Below are 22,262 nucleotides of genomic sequence, written 5' to 3'. Positions count from 1 at the left end.
ACCTTGTCTTTGAGATATGCTCATTTTCTTAGGCAGTGTACAGCAGAATCTGAACAGAGTATCTTCCTTCCTTCTCTGCTCTCCCAATCTCTGTCCGATTTGAAAGATCCGAAAGCCCAGTTCTTCATAGCTGGTGCTGATATCCACAGTGTATTATAAGAATCGTTTCTTCCCTCCCCGCACGAATGAGCACCAAATAAATATAAAGAAAACGTACAGAAGGAAGGGGAGATTACCCCATGGCCGCAGCCTTTGCTTCTCGATAGTTATATTCAACTGGGCACTTCTTCTTGAAAAGTAAAGATGTATCTCATGGCGACAGAATTTACGGGTAGACAGGGACCAGACTTAAAGGGTCCCAGCGAACGTTTCCTTCCTTTTCTTAATCTCTCCTCATTTATTTTAGCCGCTTCTCCACCCCGCCGGGAATACCATTCAGATCTCAGTCCAGGTAGATCTGACGTCAACAGATGGCTTTCGTCGATTTGACGTGTAAACACTCATTTCCATTCCAGCTTGAAAGTGCTGGGGCTCCACTCAGCCGGCAGACCGAAGCGCTGCTCCGAGCGCTCGCCGCTGCCCAGCATCTGCTGCGCGCCTCCTATCTCCTCCCAGAGCAACCGGGAGCTAGAAGCGGTTAAGAGCTCGAGGGTGGGAAGGGCGAGTCTTTCTGGCTTTTCTCCTATCCTGTCTTTCTTCCCTTTCTCATTCCTACTTGTGTGCTAGCGAGTGTGTGTGCTATGGAGCGGAAAGCCTGGACTCTACCGTGTACTGTGTTCGCCCTCTTTTGCGCTTGGTGTGCACTGAACAGTGTGGGAGCGAAAAGGCAGTTTGTCAATGAATGGGCGGCGGAGATCCCCGGGGGACCAAAGGCAGCCTCGGCCATCGCAGAGGAGCTAGGCTATGACCTTTTGGGTCAGGTAAGAGTTTGCACTTTCAAGAAACTTTCTGGGGCTCGAGAGGACTGGCGGAACTGGAGTGCGGTCGTGGAAGCAAGCCCCAGGTGCACTCCCCTGCGCGCAGGGTGGCAAAGAGCAAGGAGCTTTTCCAGCTTTTGTCCCTGTGCGTTTGGAAAGAGAGACGGCTTGAAAATTTTATTGCTTAGGCTGGGCGCAGCCAGGCAGACAGAAGCAGCTGCAGCTGGGTCGAGCTTATTCTAGCCGCTGTTCGCTTTAGAATTAAATTCATTCCCGCGCGATTTGAAAGAAAGATCCCTCCACGCTTGTTCAGGGAACTTGAAGTGCACGCAGGCTCTAGCCACCTAAGCGCCTCCCACCCCCCACCCCCCAGGAGAGGCGGTGCGTTCTGTCCTTCGGGACCCAGCCGGTCTGCGTCAGGAGCCGGCTATTTCCTTCTTCTCAATATGGCAGCATCCGATTCAAGTACTGTGCAAGGGGCCAAGCAGGCTTGGTTGTGGGTGTCGGTCAGCAAGCCTTAGCGGGCACGCCCAGGATGTTGGGAGAGCGCCAGCGGTCAGGACTCGCGGCTGAGAAGCTGGGGGTCAGCTGAAGGCTTGGGGAGCCGGCACGAGGAAAGGTGGGTGAATCACACCGGGACCGACTCTCCACGCCTCTCCGTGGAGTTCTGGGATTTCACCGAGAACTTGCAAAGTCCAAGGCTCGCAACTCCCTCGACCAGTCCCAATGTAGAGCCCAACTCCCGAGTTGACTGTGGGAAAATCATCTATTTCTTTCTTGTTCCTTAGCTAAGTGCGTAATCGCTTCCCCTAGGGTTTCAGCTTGAGATGGTAACTGTTGCCTGTCCAAGTGGAGTCTGCGTTAATAGGTCGCTGGACGGGGAATCCGGGGACGCGAGAGGGCAGGATGAGCGGGCTGCTTTGCTGCGCAACCCCTAGGAAATCCAGGGGGTTCGAGTTTTAATCTAGTGCTTTCCTTTTCCTTGGAAATTGGTTTACCTCTAACCACAGCCGGAGGGAGGTGTAAAACATTTTGGCGCGTTTTTATTTTTCTGGAGGTTGTGATGGATATGCAGCTAAAGTCACTGATGAGTAATCGTGTGGGCGTTGGCTATTCCATAGATCGAATTCACTGGGGAATACGCCTTCCCCTGCCAGAGGCTTAATTCTCCAATTTTATGAGCCAAACTGTCTTTGAAATGCCTGGCAGGAAAGCCAGCACACACACGGAATTTCCTGTGTCCCTCTTGCAGAAGGTGCGGTTTGCTTTTGCCCAGCCACGGATCCTTTCCAGGTTTGCTGTTAGGGGCTGAGGAATAGGAAAAGGGAAAGAAACATTCTCAAGGAGTCATGTCTCTAGAGGAGACTGTTTAGAAACAAATGATTGCAATTGAATGTCATTTGTGTAGAAATAAAAAATGTGCCTGACATCTCAGTATTTGTTGATTGAAGAAATCAAGATTGAAGGGGATTGGAGAGGTGTGAAAGAAAACTGCCCAAAGGAGGAAACGTTTGTGGAAAGTTTAGGAAGAAGAGTATGGTGAAATTGGGGAAGGCACTCCAGGGATAGGAAATAACTCGTGGGAAGAAGGGAGACACAAAGCAGCTTAGTACTAAATTTAGTAACTGCAAGTAATTTGTTAGGAATTGTTGGTACCTAAAGAGAGAGTAAATAGCAGATGGAGCTGTATGGGTGAATACTATAGGCATATGTGTGTCTATAGAATAAAACCCCGGGGATATAATCAGATACCCCTGGGCAACTATTGAAAGGCTAAATATCACCATTGGTAACTGTTTGGGTGGAGATTGGGAAAGAGAACAAATCACAAATCCCTCATCCCTTGCTCACCTATTAGCCCCAGACATGCATCCAATGATGGACAATTCAATGTGGGAATTGCCCTTTAAAATAAACAAATATAATTCCCTAAACTGAAAATGAATAGCTCAATATTCTTCCTGGGATTTTGGGAGGGGATGGCATAGTCATACGAAACTTAAAAAATAGTGGGAAAAATCAATATTTCATGTAATTTTAATATGTTATATTTTCTCTATTCCCAGTTAAAATGGTATTACTAACAAAAATTTTAAAATAATAATTCTTTCTGTTATCACTTCCTTGGCTCTCTTTATTTCCTCCTTTTTTGCATTAATTTAGCATCATTCTTAGAATGTCTTATGGCCTAAATTTAAAGCTAAGATTAAGAGAGTGACCAGTGACTGGAAGCAAAACTGGTTGGCAGCAGAGACAGAACTATGCATTGGTGACCATTTCATATGGCTACTGACCTCCTTTCCCAACTCTGCCTACAGCTTATAGCACATCATTCACTTCCTTGGGCTTAGCAGACTGAGGGTAGGGTCTAATCATCTCTATTATGAAAATTCTTCAAACGATAAGAACCAACAATGTAAAGAACATGATTGTTCTAAAAGAACACATTGTCAATTGTCTCTTAATTAAAGAAATACAGGGCATCTAGAGTACTTGGCAGTTTTTTGTTTGTTTGTTTTTTGCATTTGATGCATACATTTTGGAGCACTGCTACACCACATGGATTATAGTTTATTGTAGTTTACAGTCTCCCCCAGTCCATTCAGTGGGTTATGGCAGGATATATAATGTCCTGCATCTGTCCCTGCAGTATCATTCAGGACAACTCCAAGTCCCGAAGATGGCCCTATATCACACCTCTTCTTCCTTCTCCCTGCCCTCAGCAACTCCCATGGCCACTGTCTCCACATCAATGATACAATTTCTTCCATTGCTAGAGTCACAATAGTTCTATAGCAGAATACCAGTAAGTCCACTCTAATCCATATTTTATTCCTCCATCTGGCAGACCCTTGGATGGCTATGTCCACTCCACTTCTAAATCGAGAGGGGACTTTTATCCCACGTGGCTGATGGATGCAATTCTCCTGCTTGCAGTTGTAGACTCTCTCGGTTCCCTGGTGTGGTGGTTAAGTACTTGGTAGTTTTGAACTAACAGCTATTTTGAGTAAAGGAAACCTGTCTTAAGAGAATAATGAAGATGGTTCTAAATGGACCAAATGGTGTTGATAGTCCCCCACCCCGCCCCAAGAGGTCTGTACACACTAAACTGGAACACCTGTCCTAAATATTGCATGCTCTTTCCCAAAATCCTTGAACTAGTGGAAAATCACATGGTCACTACTAGTAGTTGATAATAATTATCACCAAGGATTTGATGGTATATTTTATAACAGCAATGAATTAATGAATTGCTTTAGCTGAATGTGGCATTAATCATATATAGTGCTCCAGGAATTTGCTTGCTTTTATAAATTCTTTTTCTCTCACAGAATAAATTTGATTAAATGGATTTTTAAAAGAAATGTCTACGTACACTACACTAATACATAGATAAATAAATGTAGTTCCTGTAAAAGGTGTGAAACAGAAGCATCATGAGCCCCTCAAATATGCTGTGAGCCCAAATGGCAATATTCTTAGAGACATCTCACTCAACACACTGGCAAGAGACAGAAGGTCTCTATCAATGCCTTCCTCATGAAGAAAAAAGTTAAAATTTGAATTCATATAATGGGCTTAATGAAAGTCATCTGTCTCTAAGTTAGTTGGGTTTCAAACCAGCCCACTTTTAGAAAGTGGATTTTAATTTTAATTTTTCTTTTATAGATTGGATCACTTGAAAATCACTACTTATTCAAACATAAAAACCATCCCCGAAGGTCTCGAAGGAGTGCCCTTCATATCACTAAAAGATTATCGGATGATGATCGTGTAAGTGCTGTACAGTTGTCTTTGATCCAGTACCTGACTTATCTGCCTTCTCTAGGATTTCCAAAAAGAGCAAAAACATTTTGCAAATATAGTCCTTTTTTATTATGGTTATGATTATTTATCTGTAGTGTTTTTCTCCATAGGGCTATCATTTCACATAATAATGAAGTTTGACTAAATAGATAAGAGTATGAAAGTGAATATTAAAAACCAAGTGGCATGTACTCATTTTGGCAGCACATATACTAGAATTAGAACAGTATAGAGAAGATTAGCATGGCCCCTGTGCAAGGATGACAGGCAAATCTGTGAAGTGTTCCATATTTTAAAGGAAAAAAACCATGTGCCAGCACTAATGAAAATGTTAACTATACACTCAATCAACAATCATTTATAATGTACCTATTATTTGCCAAACACTTCAATATCCAATGTGAGGATGCCAAAGAAGTATAATATATGAACCTTGTGTTCAATAATATTTCAGTGGAACTGAAAAAACTCTTCTGCCATTTCTATTTGGTTTGGTTAAAGAGAGGACTAGTATTTATGTAAGAGCTCTAAATCCATGTCTTTAAGAGGTGAATATTAATTATTGTACTGTTTAATAAAAACATTTGATACCTTTTCACCCTGATTTGTGTATGGAATAAAGGATTAAGCAAAAGCAGGAAATTTCTAGAACAAATACAGTATGTAAGAAGTGTGGGGACACTTTTAATCTATGTATTGGTGTATGTATACATTTTAATAGAAAATGCTGTTTGTGTTAAGAGATTGCAATTTGCAGACACAATATTGGTTTTTTTTTTTGGAGGACATGCCAACAATCATAATGTGGAAGTTTCTCCTAGTTGGCCTGATATCTGTACACATGGTTCTGTTGCTTAGGCCACCTTAGGGAATTATGAAAGTGTAGAGGGAGAGAGCACATATCCTCTCAACTTCCAGAACAAAGGGTGAGGACAGAAGGGTGGTAGAACTGTTGACAGTACATGCAATTCATGAAGCTTGTGAAATAGTTTGCTGTTTTACTTGTTCTTCAACTGATAGAATTGTTTTAAAATAAAGGAGAAATTATAAGAATGGGGAAAGATTGGGACTGGTTCATTAATATTCTTAGGTAAAAGAGGCAATCGCACCTGAACAAATAGTGCTATATCAGAACCACGGATAGCGAATCAAAGCGCACATGAGCCCTTGCTATAATTTTTTAAATTACATTAAAAAATTTTTTTTTTTACAAATACTTTAGAATACATAAGTGTACATAAAAATGTAGGGAATTCCCATATGCCCTGCTCCCTACCCCTCCCACACTTTCCCATATTAAAAACATCCTTCATTAGTGTGGTACATTTGTTACTATTGATGAACATATTTTGAAGCATTGCCACTAACCAGGGATTATAGTTTACACTCTGTCTCACACAATTTTGTAAGTTATGACAAAATATGTAATGGCCTGTATCCATCATTGCATCATCATTCAGGACATTTTGAGCCAGATTATTGCTAGATGTGGGAGACCTAGTCGGAGGTCCTGACCTTTACGTTATAAGTTTCTTGTCTGATGAGGTCTTGCCTGCCCCTTCTCTCCAAGGCAGATGGCTCATTGTATGTGGGCTCTGAAAAGTAAGATGACTTCCAGCACTCTGGCTAGGTTTAGTCCTTGGGCAAAGCAGGAAAGAAATTTCCTACTCTACCTAAATAAATGCATGTTGGTCATCGATGGACAAGAAACCAGACTGACCTCCCCTTTTGTTGCCATAGGAGAAAATTTAGATGTAATGGAGCAGACATATCAGTTGTTCTTACTCAAAGTATCTCACTAAAAAGAACAGATGGCTCAGTTTTATTCTTTGGATATCTCATTGAAAGTAAATTAATTTGGGGAAAAGGGGTGATCACAAGGCATAATAAAGAAGTTCTAAGAATTTCCTTTCCAACATCATTTCCTACAAAAAGGAATCTATGTAATTCTAAGAAATATTATCCTCAGAATAATTTATTTTAGGGAAACTCCTGGAACCCATGAAAGTTTGCAGTGGAATGTTGGAGTAGATGTGTTTTTTTTTCTCAAGATTTATTTATTTATCCCCCCCCCACCGTTGTCTGTTCTCTGTGTCTATTTGCTGAGTCGTCTTCTTTGTCTGCTTCTGTTGTCAGCGGCATGGGAATCTGTGTTTCTTTTTGTTGTGTCATCTTGTTGTGTCAGCTCTCCATGTGGGCAGCGCCATTCTTAGGCAGGCTGCACTTTCTTTTGCACTGGGTGGCTCTCCTTATGGGACGCACTCCTTGCGCGTGGGGCTCCCCTACGCGTGGGACACCCCTGTGTGGCAGGGCACTCCTTGCGCGCATCAGTACTACACATGGGCCAGCTCCACAGGGGTCAAGGAGGCCTGGGGTTTGAACCACGGACCTCCCATGTGGTAGATGGATGCCCTATCCACTGGGCCAAGTCCGCTTCCTGGAGTAGATGATTTTTAATGCTCTCCTCAGATCAAAAGGATTATTTACAATTAAGAACATGATACCTATTGCATACACAATAGAGAGACTAACAATTTGCTCTGTTCCATTTGGTCTGCTTTTATAGAGATTAATATGAGCTTCTGGGTTAATGACATTAATCATAACACTGTTTCTACAAAATTGGATGTTTATCTGATCAAATGGCAGAGTGCCTCTTCTAATATTCCATTTTTTAAAATTACCCTTGATCTTCATTTTATTGCTCTTTTTTTTTGTGGGGAATAGTATTCTTTCAAATTAGCCCTCAGAAATAGGCTATCTTTACAAATCTGTTAATGAAATCTTCAAATGTAAGTGACCCACTCCTCCAAAGATTAGTACTTGTTTTCTAGCAGCTGGTTTCCAAAAGACCAACCCAGATGACAGTGTATTCCAAGCATTGGGATATTTTAAGCCAAAACAATTAAGCTTGAAAATACAGGCACTTTAAAAATAAATTATAGTGACTAATTTCTAGCTCTCAAGTCCCTCCCAATGTTTATAATAGGTTTGCAGTATATTTTCTAATTGAAAATTCAGGACAGTCTTAGTGGCTGGCTTTATTCTTTAGTTACTAATTATTTTTCAGTTTTTATTTTTGGATCTGACTCACGAAAACTCTCCTGTTAACAATATCTCACCGCACACTGGACTGTGATCATGTATACAACAGAGAGGATGCATATGAGTAGGGAATAGTCATGTTGCCCAGCAAAATAAGAGCTTGTCATTATCTCATAATAGCTATAACCACAAGGTAGCTCCTCACCCTCCCTGGGCCTCTTGTATAATAGGATTATGCCATAAATGCAGGCAGGTAATTTTCAGACTGTCAGATCTCTTTGCATAATACATGAGGCTGAATTAATGGTAAGTGTGCATGGCCAGTAGTGCTCATTCATCACCCTGGCTCTGTTTCTCGTATTAATACCCCTAAGAACAAGGCAGCCAGAGTTTCATGTCTGCAGAAACACAGCACCTTTGTCATCTTGTGCAACATTTACAGTTTCTACCTTTTCCATGTAAAGCCACAAGATCACCATAAAAGCAGTCTGGGATCCCTTAGCTTGTTGACTCATTCGATAAAAACGGACAAATTTTCAACTACAGAGCCCTGAAATGTCAACATAAAAATAGGTATTATGGTCCATTTGCTGATAAAAGCAGGATGAACTTTTACTTCCACTATAACCACAGTGTAAATAATTTGAGAGAATCGTCACTTCACTGACTGCTTCTCCTCCCCCTTTACTCCCACACTTTACGCTAATAGAGGAAATGTCTGTCCAGCAGGCCATCCCTTCTTCTCAGTGAGCTACCAGTTTGATCTGTAGTCAAACGAAAACACTGTGGAGCTGCCTGAACTCTGACGGTGGTTAGAGAGAGGGTGATTACATAGAGGTGGCTATTTGACTGTTGATTTTCCTGCTGTAAAAATCCTTGCAGGTGATATGGGCTGAGCAACAGTATGAAAAAGAGAGAAGTAAACGCTCAGCTCTGAGAGATTCAGCACTAAATCTCTTCAATGATCCAATGTGGAATCAGCAGTGGTACTTGGTAAGTAACTACAGAAGAACTATATGGGACCTAGGTTTTATCTGAAAAAGAAAATCCCAAACCTCCTGACACATCCATATCCTCTAAATCACTGATAATTGGAAATAGGCAATTAAACTGTAAGTCCTGGTGAGACCACAGTCACTTGGGCATTCCAGGTTCTGCTTTTTGAAAAATGTGAATGACTGTGTACCAGACAATATAAAGTGAGCTCACCATGGCAATGGAGGCTCAGGGTTTTTGAGGAGTTGGAAACATGGAACATCAAATAAAGCCTCGAAAGATGAAAAGCTTACGTATGCCATTACAAATAAAAGAAAATAGGGACAAACTTCTTCTTCAAAGCCATGTAGTTCCAAGAAGGGACTCAGGGCGATTCATCTTTTCAAGTGATTTTCCATTGGGTCATTTGGGAAAAGAGCAATACTCTGTTGATTCACATGGCTCTACCCTTAACTTTTTTTTTTTTAATCTCACCTTAATTGTCTTCTTCTAAAGAGTTGCATGACCCAGGAAAGGAAACATGTGTCTCCAGGTCAGAGCTTAAGTTCTAATTTTGCAGCAAGCAAATCATGATTTTACCAATGCTTCTTTGTTTTTCCTCTACCAGCAAGATACAAGGATGACCGCAGTTCTGCCCAAGCTGGATCTCCATGTGATACCTGTTTGGCAAAAAGGCATCACAGGCAAAGGAGTCGTTATCACTGTATTGGATGACGGCTTGGAGTGGAATCACACAGATATCTATGCCAATTATGTGAGTCGGAGAGCTCTCTACAAAGACACACAGTTAAGGTTTTCCTTCCCTTCAAGCAGGAAGCTCTCTGACCTCAGCCCCAGTGATAACCAGCCAAGGCTTTGCCCCTTCTCTCACCCTCCCACCAGCACAGATGAACTTGTTTTGTACCCAGTGGGCATTGAAAGAATTCAATGGAGCTAAGGGTTTCACAAAAGCATGTGTGTTGGGGGAGGGAGAGAGGGAAGGCAACTACACCCACTAAATTTATAAAGTCATTCAGGCCCATAGCCACTCCTTCTTTGAGGGAAGTCAAATCAAGCCCAATACCTGAAACCATTTTCACAGCCCTCGTCCTCAAACCCCTTATTGCGGGCTTTGTAAAGTTGTGTGACTATGATTCTGTCCATGTAAATTCAATGTGTACACCTCACAGTGCAAACCTGCCAAGCTAAAAGGGAAATTTACTAGAAATGTGAAAATAAATAAATGAAAACTATTTGTGTGTTTATGAAATTACTCATAATTTCTCTTAGGTCTTTAGATCAGGGTGGTGGATGTTTCTTTTCTAAGATTTTTCCCATGTCTTTCTCTTACCCTTTCCACCCATCTACATGCCCCAGTTGTAGTGTAAAGCTAAGGATCAAAGGGACAGGAGAGATGAAAAAGATTAGCAAAGAGTACAAAGTAGGAATTATTGAAAAACATGGAAAACGCTGAGAAGTAGCAGAAGTGGTGACAGAATTCTTATGTGGGAAATATTTTAGTGTAGCTATCTGGTGGGAGAAAGGGATGGGATCTGGAAGATATTTTAGGATTTCAAGCATTTCTTTTTACTGAAATTACATGTTTATTTAGGGTACCTGGGGAGGCTGAGGGAGATCATGGTGAACCTGAGCCCTGACTCACAGTCACATCTTTGCTCCTATAAGACAGATGAGTGTTAAAGAGTCACTAACAAGCTCTTTGGCCTTAGTTAAGTCATTTAAATTCTCTGGGGGTCTCAGTTTTCCATCCAAAAAATGAGGTGATTGAACAAAGTAAATTCTGATTCCTTCCAGCTCTAATACCCTGTGAGCTTCTGTGAACTGTAGATTTGTTAACATTCCCTAAGAATTGGATGCTGTCTCACCTTGCTGTTTTTATCATCTCTGCCTAGTTTATGGGTGTAATAAAATCAGAGATTGGGCAGAAACCTTGAGATGCAGACTTTGAGCTATCATCCAGAATGGGAATGGAGTAGGACTAGAAGACTTGAGAAGTGCTACTTCTATTATGATGCTACTGTATAATTTCTGTTATCTCTTTAGGATCCAGAAGCTAGCTATGACTTTAATGATAATGACCATGATCCATTTCCCCGATATGATCCCACAAATGAGAACAAGTGAGTAAATGTGCATTTTTTTCAGAATAAAGTACTTTAAAATGCTTCTATCTTATTTGAGAAAATTATACTATAAATATGATCCACATTTCACCTCAGAAAAATGTTAATACCATCCATACCACAATATGTAGTTGTTTTTGAAACAGAAACCAAAGCTTTTATTTTTATACTTCCTTATTGCAATTAAAATTTCTCCCTTTAAGTATTACTGAAATAGTTGCAGCATTAGAAAGAATGTTTGCAGCACAAAGCATAAAAACCTTGAGCGACTCACCTCCCTGAAATTTCTCAATGAATCTTTCACTTTAACAACAATTAGATGTTAGTCATGAAAATAAATACAGATGACCAAGATAACAAATCCTCCACAACTTCCCATGGTGGTCACCATCACACTTACCATTCACCCCCTCCAAAAGCATGCACAGACACCATACAAATGAAATGCACCTTGAGATCTGGCCCTGAAATCCGACCCAGTCTCTAGGGCTTTGGATGAGTTGCAAGCCTGCTCCAGAGTTCTTGCTGGGTATTTTAGAACAAAAAGAAGAGAAAGGGCACCTGATTCCTAAGTTAGTTATCTCTCCTTACAGCCACAGGGTGGTGAGGGAGGCCAAGAACCAGACATTCCAAAGCAAGAACCAAAGAAAGGTCCAGAGACAAGAGACTATTTCTAACCCTCTTGAAACTCTAACCCAATAAAACTGTACCCTCTAATCATGTGGCCTCAAAGTGTCCATGCCCACGTAAGAGCTCATCTTTGCTCATAATGGTAGCCCTCATGGACTTCTCTTCATTTGCCCCATTCAGAGAAGAGATTTGCACCAAAATCGATCAAAACCAAGGCCAAAATTAGGGGTGATAGGTGTGGGGGTAAAAAGATCAAAGCAATTAAAAGTTCTTCATGTTCAACATAAATTGCTTCCCTTTTCTCTGTGGATGGCTTTCTGATTTTACCTATTAAAACAACTTGGTTCAATCAAGTGGTCTTTCTCTTTTTCTCTCAAAATTTCCATGTGACTGGTACTGTAATTATGACCTATACTTATTTCTCTCTTTGGATGGCCAAGCAGAATTCAAGAAGGGAGGCTAAGGCACATTGACTCAGCCTCATCTTCTGGGTGTATATGTCTTCCCTCAGGAAAGGGGAAGTTTGTGGAGGGTTCAGAGATACTGCTTCCTTCAGGGCCATGTAGTTCTTGAAAGGATTCAAGTAAAGGCCTTAACTTTCAGTGCCCCTTAGAGGTTGGAACGTTCCAGTATCGATACAACAGGAAATGCTGGAGGGTACCCCCTCTGCAGAAAATAGGACTGTCTCAGGAACTTATAGCAGAATCCAGACAAACTTTCAGCCATATTTCTGAGTCAGGGCACTGCAGGACCAGCAAGAACATCTGCTCTTTGGAGTACTTGCCTTGTCAAAATGTGGCTATTATTTTCCCTCCCCTCAAAAGGAGAATCTCAGGGCACTTGTAATAGCCACATTTTTCCTAAATAAAGGAGCTCCAACAGCACTAAGGAAGCAGCCCTGTAATAATACTTATTTCATGCTTGAAAATTCTGAGCTTTCAGAGCCTACCACGGACCTTCCACATAGCGTAGAGTTAGTGTGATCTAGTCAAAGAGTTAAGAGCACAGACTTTGGAGCCAGATTTAGATCAAATCTTATATCTGCCACTTAATAGCTGGGTGACTTTGAGTAAGTTACTTAACTCTTTTGTGCCTTGGTTTTACCATCTATTAAAAAGGAAAAATAGTAGTATCTGTTTCATTGGGTTATTATGAGGATTAAAGGAGTTTGTATATGTAAATGGTTTGGACAGAATCTGGTACATAGAAAAGATTAAATTAGTGTTTGCTGTGATGATGATGACAACGGTGAAGGTGAAGATGAACAAGGCTTCCATTTAGCAACTAAGGCATATTGTTAATTCAGTGAGAAATCCAGTATGACAAGAATATCTGATAGGAGCAGAAGCAGAGACACTCAATTCTCTGATCCAATTCAGAATCTGCTATTTGAAAATGACACAAGAACAACTATCACTCAGAGGTCTTTGACAATCAACCAAAAAAAGACATCCCTATCATTTATCAGAAAATAGAGCTAACATTCTAATATGTTGTCAGATATAAATAGCTTAGCTTGGACAAGGAAAGCCCCTGTTTTGTCTTGGCCTTTATAGAACTGAAGACCTAGTATCTCCTAATTTCAAGAGCATTATCTTTCCAAACTATCTGTGTTGCTGCTGTACTGTATTGCTATGTAAATGAGATTAATGGGAGCAGCATTTGCATGTTCTGCAAATCAAAGAAGAAATACTAAATTATAAAATTTTGAAAGTGCAGGTAACTTGCTATTAAGCTGACATGAATCTGTATTCAGTATTTCAATACCAATTATAGATTATTTTTCTAGTTAAATAACATGTGTGACAAGGATATTTTAGCAAGAATAATAGTAATCTTTAAACTATCTTGTGGAATAATTTTTTAAAAAATCAATTTGTTTAAATGCCATTTACTACAATTGTTCTAAAATAATAGAGGGTTATTTTAGCTCAGGGCCTGACTTAAGGAGAGAAAAAGACTTCAGGTTTATAAAAAATAACAAAGAACCACTTTGATAGTCTTCCCTTTTTCTCAAGGTGTCAAAATGGAAAGTGCAGATGAGGAGGAAAAATTATCAATCCATATTTGTACCATGAACTACCATAACTTTCAGTAGAAAATAGTCCCATGCACATATTGGAGAGATCAGTAAGGGGTGGTGTCACTTTGTATCATATTGTATCATTTTTAGGACAGAGGTACTAGCTGGGAGTATCTACCAAAAGGATTCTTGGCTCAGGCTGAAAATTTAGCACTGGATTCTTTTGCTATCCTGGGTCTTGTCTTCCATCTTGTGTAAATGGGAATATAGGCAGTCATGACTTCTGGGAGCACATTTCCCAGTTTCTTCTGACAAAGGCAAAGAAGGTTAATCCATTAACGAAGATGCTTCTATATGTTCAAATGTGCACACATTTCTCAGAAAATGGCTTTTGGACAGCTTCATTTACAAGTAAGAGAATCCCAGCTCAAAGATTAGGTATGATGGGTTTTGTTGTTTTTTGTTGTTTTTAAATTTCACCTAAGGAATGATGTAGCTTCAGGCATTGCAAGATCCAGGAGCTCAAACAATCACCCCTCTCTTGCCATGTCCTAGTGCTGTTCACTCCACTAAACTTCATTCTCAAATAGAATGCTGCCTGGCAGTACATTCACATGACTTACATGGTACTTTAAGCTAAGATTACAGGGAACGGGTATAATTCTCTTCTCCAGAATCTGCATCAGTTCTTGAAAGCACTCTGGGAGGAGGGCCCTGACCCCCTTATTGAAAGAATCAAGAGTGAGGAAGAGCTATTACCCATAAGGGGAAAATTCTAGCAGACAAAAGGAAGCAGATGTCTTCCACATCAAGGAAGACCTTGAATTAATAATAATTACATTGTTCTGACTTAGAACTTCTCATCAACATTAGCATGAAGGAACAGGGACAACATTTAGAGGAAGGAGACCACGAATTTAACTTTTGTGCTTTAGGTAAAAAGATTAGTGTTTTGGATGGCCCAGCCAATTGAGGACTTTTATATTCCATGCAAGACTAAATTAATAGATGGCCAGTGTGTCAGTGTCTAAAAGGAGCTGGCTGATAGAGTTGCTCAGAGCTGACCCTTCAGCACTTTTCTTCCATGTTACCACATCTGGTGAATGATTTCAACAAGCCAGCAATAGTCTATCTGCGCCCAGATGTTCCCACAATGGGATAAAGTTATGGAATACTTTCAAGTCCTTAAATCCACCTTAAAGTTCTCTTGACTTCTTGGCCTTCCTGAAGTCAGAGTGGTGATGGGAAAAGACAATTATTAGCCCCCAAATTCCATAAATAATGCTTGAATCTTGGGTTTTGGTGCATTTTAGAGATGGATTTTCCCCCAATACACTGAAATAAAAAATTACCCTCTTTGCCTGATTGCAAAGCCAGTCTTGTTCAGGCTTCAAGAACATAGTGCTCTCCCAATAGACTGCAGTGCCTTGTTAAAATCTCAGACTTTTCTTGGTATCAGGAAATCCCCAGATGTTTTAGTCTGGTATATGGTTGGAGGAAGGAAGAAGGTCTTGAGGGAGAGACTCTATTCAATCGTATCCTACTAGGGCTGGTAGAGGATAACTCAATTCAAGGAAGTCAGTAGGGCAGAAGTGAAGAACCACTTCGGTACCAAAAAGTATGGCACAGAAGTCATTTCTTTGAAACGGTGTCTGAAAGTATCAAAATGCTCTTAATAGTATCAATAGATGACACTGAGTTCTTACCATATGCACTGTGTTAATGCTCGGCACGCAAGAAGTCATGTGATCTTCACAACAACCCTCCAAAGCTAAACTTATCCGCAATTATACTAGTTAGAGTCAGGAGCTAGAATGTGAACTCTCATAGTTTGGCTCCAGTACTTTTGCCCTTAATCTGAACAAACACTTCATTGAATATCAAGATGAAGAAAACCAGCAACGAGCTGCCGACAAAAAGCTAATATATCTGTGTACCCAAGATTCAAAGTGCAAAATAAGTGTTTGGTCCTTATTTCTGTTTTATAATTCTTATTTTTTTAATCCTCAGACATGGGACCAGATGTGCAGGAGAAATTGCCATGCAAGCAAATAATCGCAAGTGTGGGGTCGGAGTTGCATACAATTCTAAAGTTGGAGGTAAAGCAGAGGGCTGATTTTGTTGTTTCTTAAACTTGAGGCTTGCATGATACAGTCTGAATAGGGTGGGATTTTTCTTTTCAACGGCCAGGGTCGAAGAAACAAACTCCAGGTAAAATTTGCTTCAGGACCTTGAGTGTGATTTGCAAGCAAATCAATAGATCTGTATTCCTAGAAAATGGATGGCTGAATATAACTCACACATCTTTGTAGGAATAAATGGAAATGTTGCTTAGCTTTTGAACCAAATCTAATTTTCTCTATGTTCAGATTTAGAAGGGTTTGTTTTTTAGTGCTTGCTAAAGGAACAGAAAGGGAGGTAAATTTAGACAGAGACTTTCCCTGCCTCTCAATTTTGTAGAAACCCTTTATTTTATAGCAAAAAACTGTTTAAAGAATGAAAAAGAATACATACTTGTTATATTAAAATCAAAGGCTGTATTTGATAATAAGAATTTAGACTCTCTGGTTGATTTAGCCAGATTCCTTATATGGTAAGCTCCACCAGGGTAATAAATTGAGGGCAAATTAATAAAGGAACTGTGTATAAGGCTGAAGAAAACCATCAAGAGGTTAGTAAATGTGGTGGATGTCACACCTTCAGCCTAAGGAACAAGGGAAAGGAGATTCAGTGGAATCCAGAGAAAGCTGTGGCCATAGGAGAGGGCCCGTGGACAGCAGCTGGGGCCTGGAGTACAAGGGAGCTATTTGTAGGCAAGGAGGGGTCCAGGGGAACAAGTGCTTCTCTCTGCTTTCATGCCTCAACCTCCTGCTAGTGTCTTCAGTTGACTGAACCCAGCGGGAGGGCAGGGGTTAAGGCAGTATATTGATAAGGTCCATATCCTGATAGAGAAGGGTAGAAAGAGGATCTTCAAGGACTGACAGAGAATATAATAATGGTCTCTCCTCTTTATACTATCCCCACTTCGGGATTTCATAGTTATGCTATTAACTTTTAAATTATTTTAGTTTCCAAAACCGTGCCACCCACAACAAAAAAGATAAACTGCAGAGCATGTCAATTACACTAAAATCCTCTTAAACTATACATGAGTTCATAATCAATTTGGTTATGCATTCCTTTTGAGAAACCAAATAAATACACGCTCTGACATTTCTAATACATTCTTAACTAATACAGCACACTCTTAGAATTTTAAGTCTCATTCCTGGCCCTTTGATGCTATCATCTTCAAAATGCAATGCTGAAGAATACAAAGGCAGAAGAGCAAAAAATGCAATCACCTAGAAGAGGAATACACTTTTTAAATCATGATGAATTAAGTAACTATAGACAGTGAGGGAAAACATCTGATCTTTTCATTTTATAGAGGGATCAGAAGCAAGTTTCTCCTCAATGTAACAAAAGCTAGTTTGTGGCAGTGTAGAACTAAAACTCAAGACTTATGGTTCCAAGGCCAGTGATTTCTTTTAATTTCACCCTTTGATGTTCTAGCCCCAAATGAATTTTTAAACACTTATGACAGATATGACTACAACTTATCATGTCAATTATATAGTGTCAAAATCCAAGGCTCCATTGTGCTCCATTGCATTATCATCCTAAAGCCAGGAATTGCCAGGTAGCTGCCTATATCTGTCTAAAATTGCTTTTGCCTTCCAGGCTCTTTTCTTCCTGAATTCATGAGTCTGATGATGGGCGACAGCCAGTTGGAAAGCACAAAGAGATACTGCACCTACCTTCCCTGATGAAAAATGATTCCCCCTCAGGAGTAAAATCCACGGCAATGATTTCATCCTTGAGATTATTTAGAAGAAAAGGAAGCATGTTCCTTGGCAATGTTTCTTAGCAAACATATAAAAGAATGGCCTCCAGGCTATTTTTAATCAGTGCTTAGAAACAAGCATTCTTTCTCTATTTGTTAGCCTCCTATTGTGTGGAGCTCTTTTCAAGCTGCACATTTGCTGTATAGGGTCCTTTTTATGGCACAGCCCGGGCCCCAGCCATTCGTGGTACAGTCCTGAGTAGGCATGTGGAAGGAAGACTGATGGAACTTTCTGAAAGCTATCCTGTTAGTTTCAGCTTGTCAGGGTGGTGGATGGAGGGGAGACTTGAGACATTCTGTAGTGGACAACAACCACAGGCATTTCCTTTCATATAAGGATGCTATTCCTCCTCATCCTCATCAATAATTCTGGGAACAGAGCCTTGGGTGGGACAAAACTTATGGCTGCCTGCACAGTGCTTTTGTTGCCTCTACAGGGCAGAGAAGAAAGCTTATAGAGGCAGTGATGTGTTCCTTCTTTGCTGCTAACTGTTTGGTAACGGGCATTTGGGGTATACACTGGTTGCTCTATTTTTTATTCTTTCCAGAGTCCTTTAAAATGGGAATATTAAGACCATTGTGCCTCCCTACATGCACACTGACATCAACTTACCTGTTTTATTGCTGCTCAGGCATAAGAATGCTGGACGGCATCGTAACTGATGCTATTGAAGCCAGTTCAATTGGATTCAATCCTGGACATGTGGATATTTACAGTGCAAGCTGGGGTCCGAATGATGACGGGAAAACTGTGGAAGGGCCTGGAAGGCTAGCCCAGAAGGCTTTTGAATATGGTGTCAAGCAGGTGAGATAACACCTGGCCTTTGGACATGAGGAGAAGGGAAGAGCACCTAGGTTATATGGAAAGAAATGGTTCTGGGTTACTGGTCAATGTCCTTTACAAGTTTACATGTTAAGGGTGAAGAGAGTTTCCTAGTTTGGGTCTGACATTGAGTAGAGATTCCTTGCTTTTAGTACATTCACTTTTAAAAAACCTTACACTTCTGGGCATCTCTTTCTCCTTTCTCACTTTCCTGCTGCTTTGGGGTATTTACACTAGGTCAACTACTATCCAGACTTCTTCAGGATGCTCTGAAATGCATTCCTAAAGATAGTCCTGTGCTCCCTTCCACTGTGCAAGTGCCCTTTGAATACTTGTGCCTCAGTTATGCTCTTCTGTCACTTAGGTGTATTGCATTCTTGCATAGATTCTAAGGCCTTATACTCCACAGGATGAAACAAAAGCAGACACGTTGGAAAGCACACATTGAAAAATCATAGAAAAGGTGGCCTTGATGAATTCCATTCAACTGAATGGTCTTTTTTAATGTAGCTGCAAGGCAGATCTGAATTATTCCTGATTTTGGCATTCTAAGTCAGTCAGAAGATTAAAGCAGAAAGAAAGACAGGATGTTCAAAATTCGAGCATAAGCCAAGGGAAGAGTGAAAAAGTGTGAATAAGTGCTAAAGGCCAGATTAGGAATCCTCCTAATAAAAAATGAAAAAAAGCCCTTGCTCTGCCCTCCGGAGAGGACCCAGGTGAAGAGGACTGGTGGGGCGAGAACCTGATGGTTCTAATATGCCTTCTTGTGAGAACGCCAGCGTTGATGTTGGAAGACCTAGAGTTGAAACTAGACTCCTAAGTAATGGTCTCTGGGAACTCCATGCAGGTGTTTGTTTGTTAGTTTACTGGGATATGAGGGTGGTCCAGCAGATGATAACAGTTGTTTTATATTTTGGCTCTTCCTCTAGGGGAGACAAGGAAAGGGTTCCATCTTTGTCTGGGCTTCTGGGAATGGGGGCCGTCAGGGAGATAACTGTGACTGCGACGGGTACACGGACAGCATCTACACCATCTCCATCAGCAGTGCTTCCCAGCAGGGCCTGTCGCCCTGGTATGCTGAGAAGTGCTCCTCGACACTCGCCACCTCTTACAGCAGCGGGGATTACACCGACCAGCGAATTGTACGTTGTCTCTAATTCTTTCTGCTTAGGTGGGAGAGCCTGGCTTGCATTCAGAATGATTCTCCTAACTGACCTGTGGTAAAATTGATTTGCTTAAGCTTGATGTCTCAGTTGAGGAGACATTGAGAGGCTGGCATATATTGGAAAGTTTTCTTGCTCAGGGATAATGACACTTCTGCGAGGAGGATCCTGTCGGTCACTTTTAAACGCAATCCTAAGAAGCCACCAAATCTCTCATGACATAGTCTGTCTCCCTAAAAACAGCCTTAAAGGAGATTTCAGGTTTGCAGGGGCTTTATCACCTTTGTACTTGTTGATCTGTCAATAGCAGGGATATGGTCTGACTTGCCCTTTAGCAGATCGTGGAAATACCTACTTACACCAGCTATATCTCCTGAGAATGGACCAAATTTCCCCCGAAGCGAACTTTTCAGCATCGGAATAAGCAACTCAGGGAAGTTATATGCTCAGGGAGAGCTCCTCCAGCCCATGCTTGGCTGTGCCTTTGCTTGCCTGAGTCAGACTGCCAAGGGCAATTATTGGATTTCCCTTCAAGGGCACAATGATGGAGGGCCATTTGGGAGCTTTGAGAACAAAGAGAGACACTTTTAATTTAAAAGTGTAAAGCCCCAAGTTTAACTTGACACAAGAAGAACCAAATAGCTGAAGTATGTACATCTCAATGAAATAACAGGACATGATCCAATTAGATTATGGGTGAATCCCATAATAATTAGACCTTGGAATGTGTGTGAAATTCTTATTGTTGACATCTCAATGTGATTGTCCGTGCTACCTGCTTTGTGCAGGACAACTAGCCTAGTACTCTGCCTGTTTCTGCAACCTACTCTAGACAGTAGGGCTGGTCTCAGCTTAAAAAGCCTTGGCCTTCCTCACATGCCCATATATCTTCAATTACTCAAATAATACACAGTGGCATTCTACTGTGTATTCTTTATGGCAGGCATATTTTGCATTGTCTTTGAAAGGAGCATATCTGATATATGCCCCATGCACTTTCCTGTGTGTTCAGAGATGCTGACAGGTTATTGTCCCTGTGGGTGTCCAGGGCTGCTTTAAGAAAATGACTTGTTGTGCATTGCAGAGCCACCATTTCAGACCCTGTCCTTCATCTGAGCTACCCTGTACTGAAACAGGAGGAATTTCAGTCTTTGTAAAGCTCTCTCTGTAGGTAAACCAGCCATAGGAGAGTTAGCTGGTGGATTCTGCTTGAGACCATTGCAGCAACACAGGTTTTGTTGTATGCAAACCTCTTCCTCAGCACAGTCATCTCTGGGGGCTTACTTGTGTCAACAGGTAAAAAGGGCAACCTTGCTTTCACAGCCCTCCAAGGAGCAGAGATCCATAACCTGAGAAATTCAGCTATTCCAAGAGGGAAGTCAAAGGAGGTGATAATAGAACAAATTATTTTTTTACACCTCCCTCCCACACATTGACATCTCTAACTAAAAATCATGTTGCTGGAAGCTGGGTGGGTGTCTCGTTAGTAATCCTTTGGCTCAACTACTTGTTAAACCAGCCACACTATGGTTCTTAAAGGCAGACTACTGGAAGTCTTTTTGTTGTTTTTTTCTTACTCATCTTGAACCCACTTTTTTATCCTAAAGTTAGCCTGGATAATTCCGTACACTCAATAATATTGTGTAAGAATTTACAGATAAGATCTAATTTAATCCTCAGAATATGAGCCAGGAAATGTCAACCTTATTTTACAGATGGGGAAAACCAAGTTATTTGCCCATAGTGTACATTTTATAAACAGCAGTTCTAGAATTTGAATCCAGATCCAAATCCAATACACTTTCCATTTGAAAAACTCACCATTTTCATCAAAGTGCAAATGTGGACACTAACACAGGCGCGTCAAGTCAACAGTGAGATTAGCCTACACACAGCACATATTTGCTCAAGTATTTCAAATCACCAAGATCAGGATGGCGTTATGTCCTTTTGTGGAAGAGCAGCCAAATGTCAATCTTAAGGCAAAAGGGAATTTTGCATAAAGCAGAATTTCTAAATATGCCAGACCAAACACAATGGACCTGATGATTAATGGGCCAGCATGATTCACAGTGATTTTGAAACTATCCCCTTTTTATAGACAGCACTTTGCTTGGGAATCTCAGAAGGGAAAATATTCATAGTGGGAGTACTTCATCCCCAGAAAAGGCATCTTGATGCCAGAATTATAGACAAGTTGCACGGAGAGGAAAGTGAACAAAAATATCAGCAGATGGCAAACATCCGCCCTGTAGTTTTGAGGAGGAAGTGGGGAATCGAATCAGCCGAGTTTCCTGATGGTAGCAGATATGGCCCTTGGTCGGGTCAACCCGAGGAGAGAGGATCATGCTCCTCACTTGTTCTCCCTGCGTTGTCTTCCTCTGATCCCACCAGACAAGTGCCGACCTGCACAACGACTGCACAGAGACGCACACGGGCACCTCCGCCTCCGCACCCCTGGCTGCCGGCATCTTTGCTTTGGCCCTGGAAGCAAAGTAAGGGCCAGACGGCTTCTAATCACCTTTACCAAACTTCATTCACCTTCTTCTTTTTAAATGACGTGTACTTTTTGTGTGTATGTGTTTTTTGTTTTGTTTTTGCTTAAAAGGGTACAGGAAAAAAAAATTGGAAAATGTAGAAAACTAGGAAAAAAGGATACAAGTAAATTCTTCCTGCTTCTTTGAGATAACCATAGTTATCTTGATTTAGATTTCATACAGACACATATCTTACCAAATTGGGGTTATAATACACACATGCTTTTGTAACCTGTTTCATTAATCCACCCAATAATATATTAAGAGCATTTTCTCATGCCAGAAAGGTGCTTGATCTTCCAAAACCTGTCG

General features: G+C 41.0%; 1 protein-coding gene and 1 non-coding gene across 3 annotated transcripts in view; both read left to right on the top strand.

The window, feature by feature from the left end:
* The first annotated feature begins 468 nt into the window (after nt 1–468).
* The window catches only part of PCSK1 (proprotein convertase subtilisin/kexin type 1), a 42,866-nt gene continuing 21,072 nt past the window's right edge, over nt 469–22,262 (top strand). Inside the window, exons 1-9 of one of the 2 annotated variants that reach the window (XM_058276446.2) lie at nt 469–920; nt 4,587–4,691; nt 8,652–8,762; nt 9,373–9,519; nt 10,809–10,885; nt 15,552–15,640; nt 18,060–18,232; nt 19,180–19,392; nt 21,808–21,908. In XM_058276446.2, coding sequence (XP_058132429.1) covers nt 741–920; nt 4,587–4,691; nt 8,652–8,762; nt 9,373–9,519; nt 10,809–10,885; nt 15,552–15,640; nt 18,060–18,232; nt 19,180–19,392; nt 21,808–21,908 — 1,196 coding nt within the window. In that variant the 5' untranslated portion in view covers nt 469–740. Of the gene's footprint in view, nt 921–1,121; nt 1,537–4,586; nt 4,692–8,651; nt 8,763–9,372; nt 9,520–10,808; nt 10,886–15,551; nt 15,641–18,059; nt 18,233–19,179; nt 19,393–21,807; nt 21,909–22,262 lie in introns of those variants that run through there. The other variant, XM_071209121.1, reaches the window with a different exon arrangement.
* Nucleotides 4,913–5,019, top strand: LOC111763576 (U6 spliceosomal RNA). Its single transcript, XR_002796418.1, has one exon. It is a non-coding gene; the product is annotated as a U6 spliceosomal RNA (small nuclear RNA).

This window comes from Dasypus novemcinctus, chromosome 2 (genome assembly GCF_030445035.2).
Source record: "Dasypus novemcinctus isolate mDasNov1 chromosome 2, mDasNov1.1.hap2, whole genome shotgun sequence".
NCBI classification, from domain to species: domain Eukaryota; kingdom Metazoa; phylum Chordata; class Mammalia; order Cingulata; family Dasypodidae; genus Dasypus; species Dasypus novemcinctus.
This window is presented reverse-complemented; position numbering and strand designations above follow the sequence as displayed.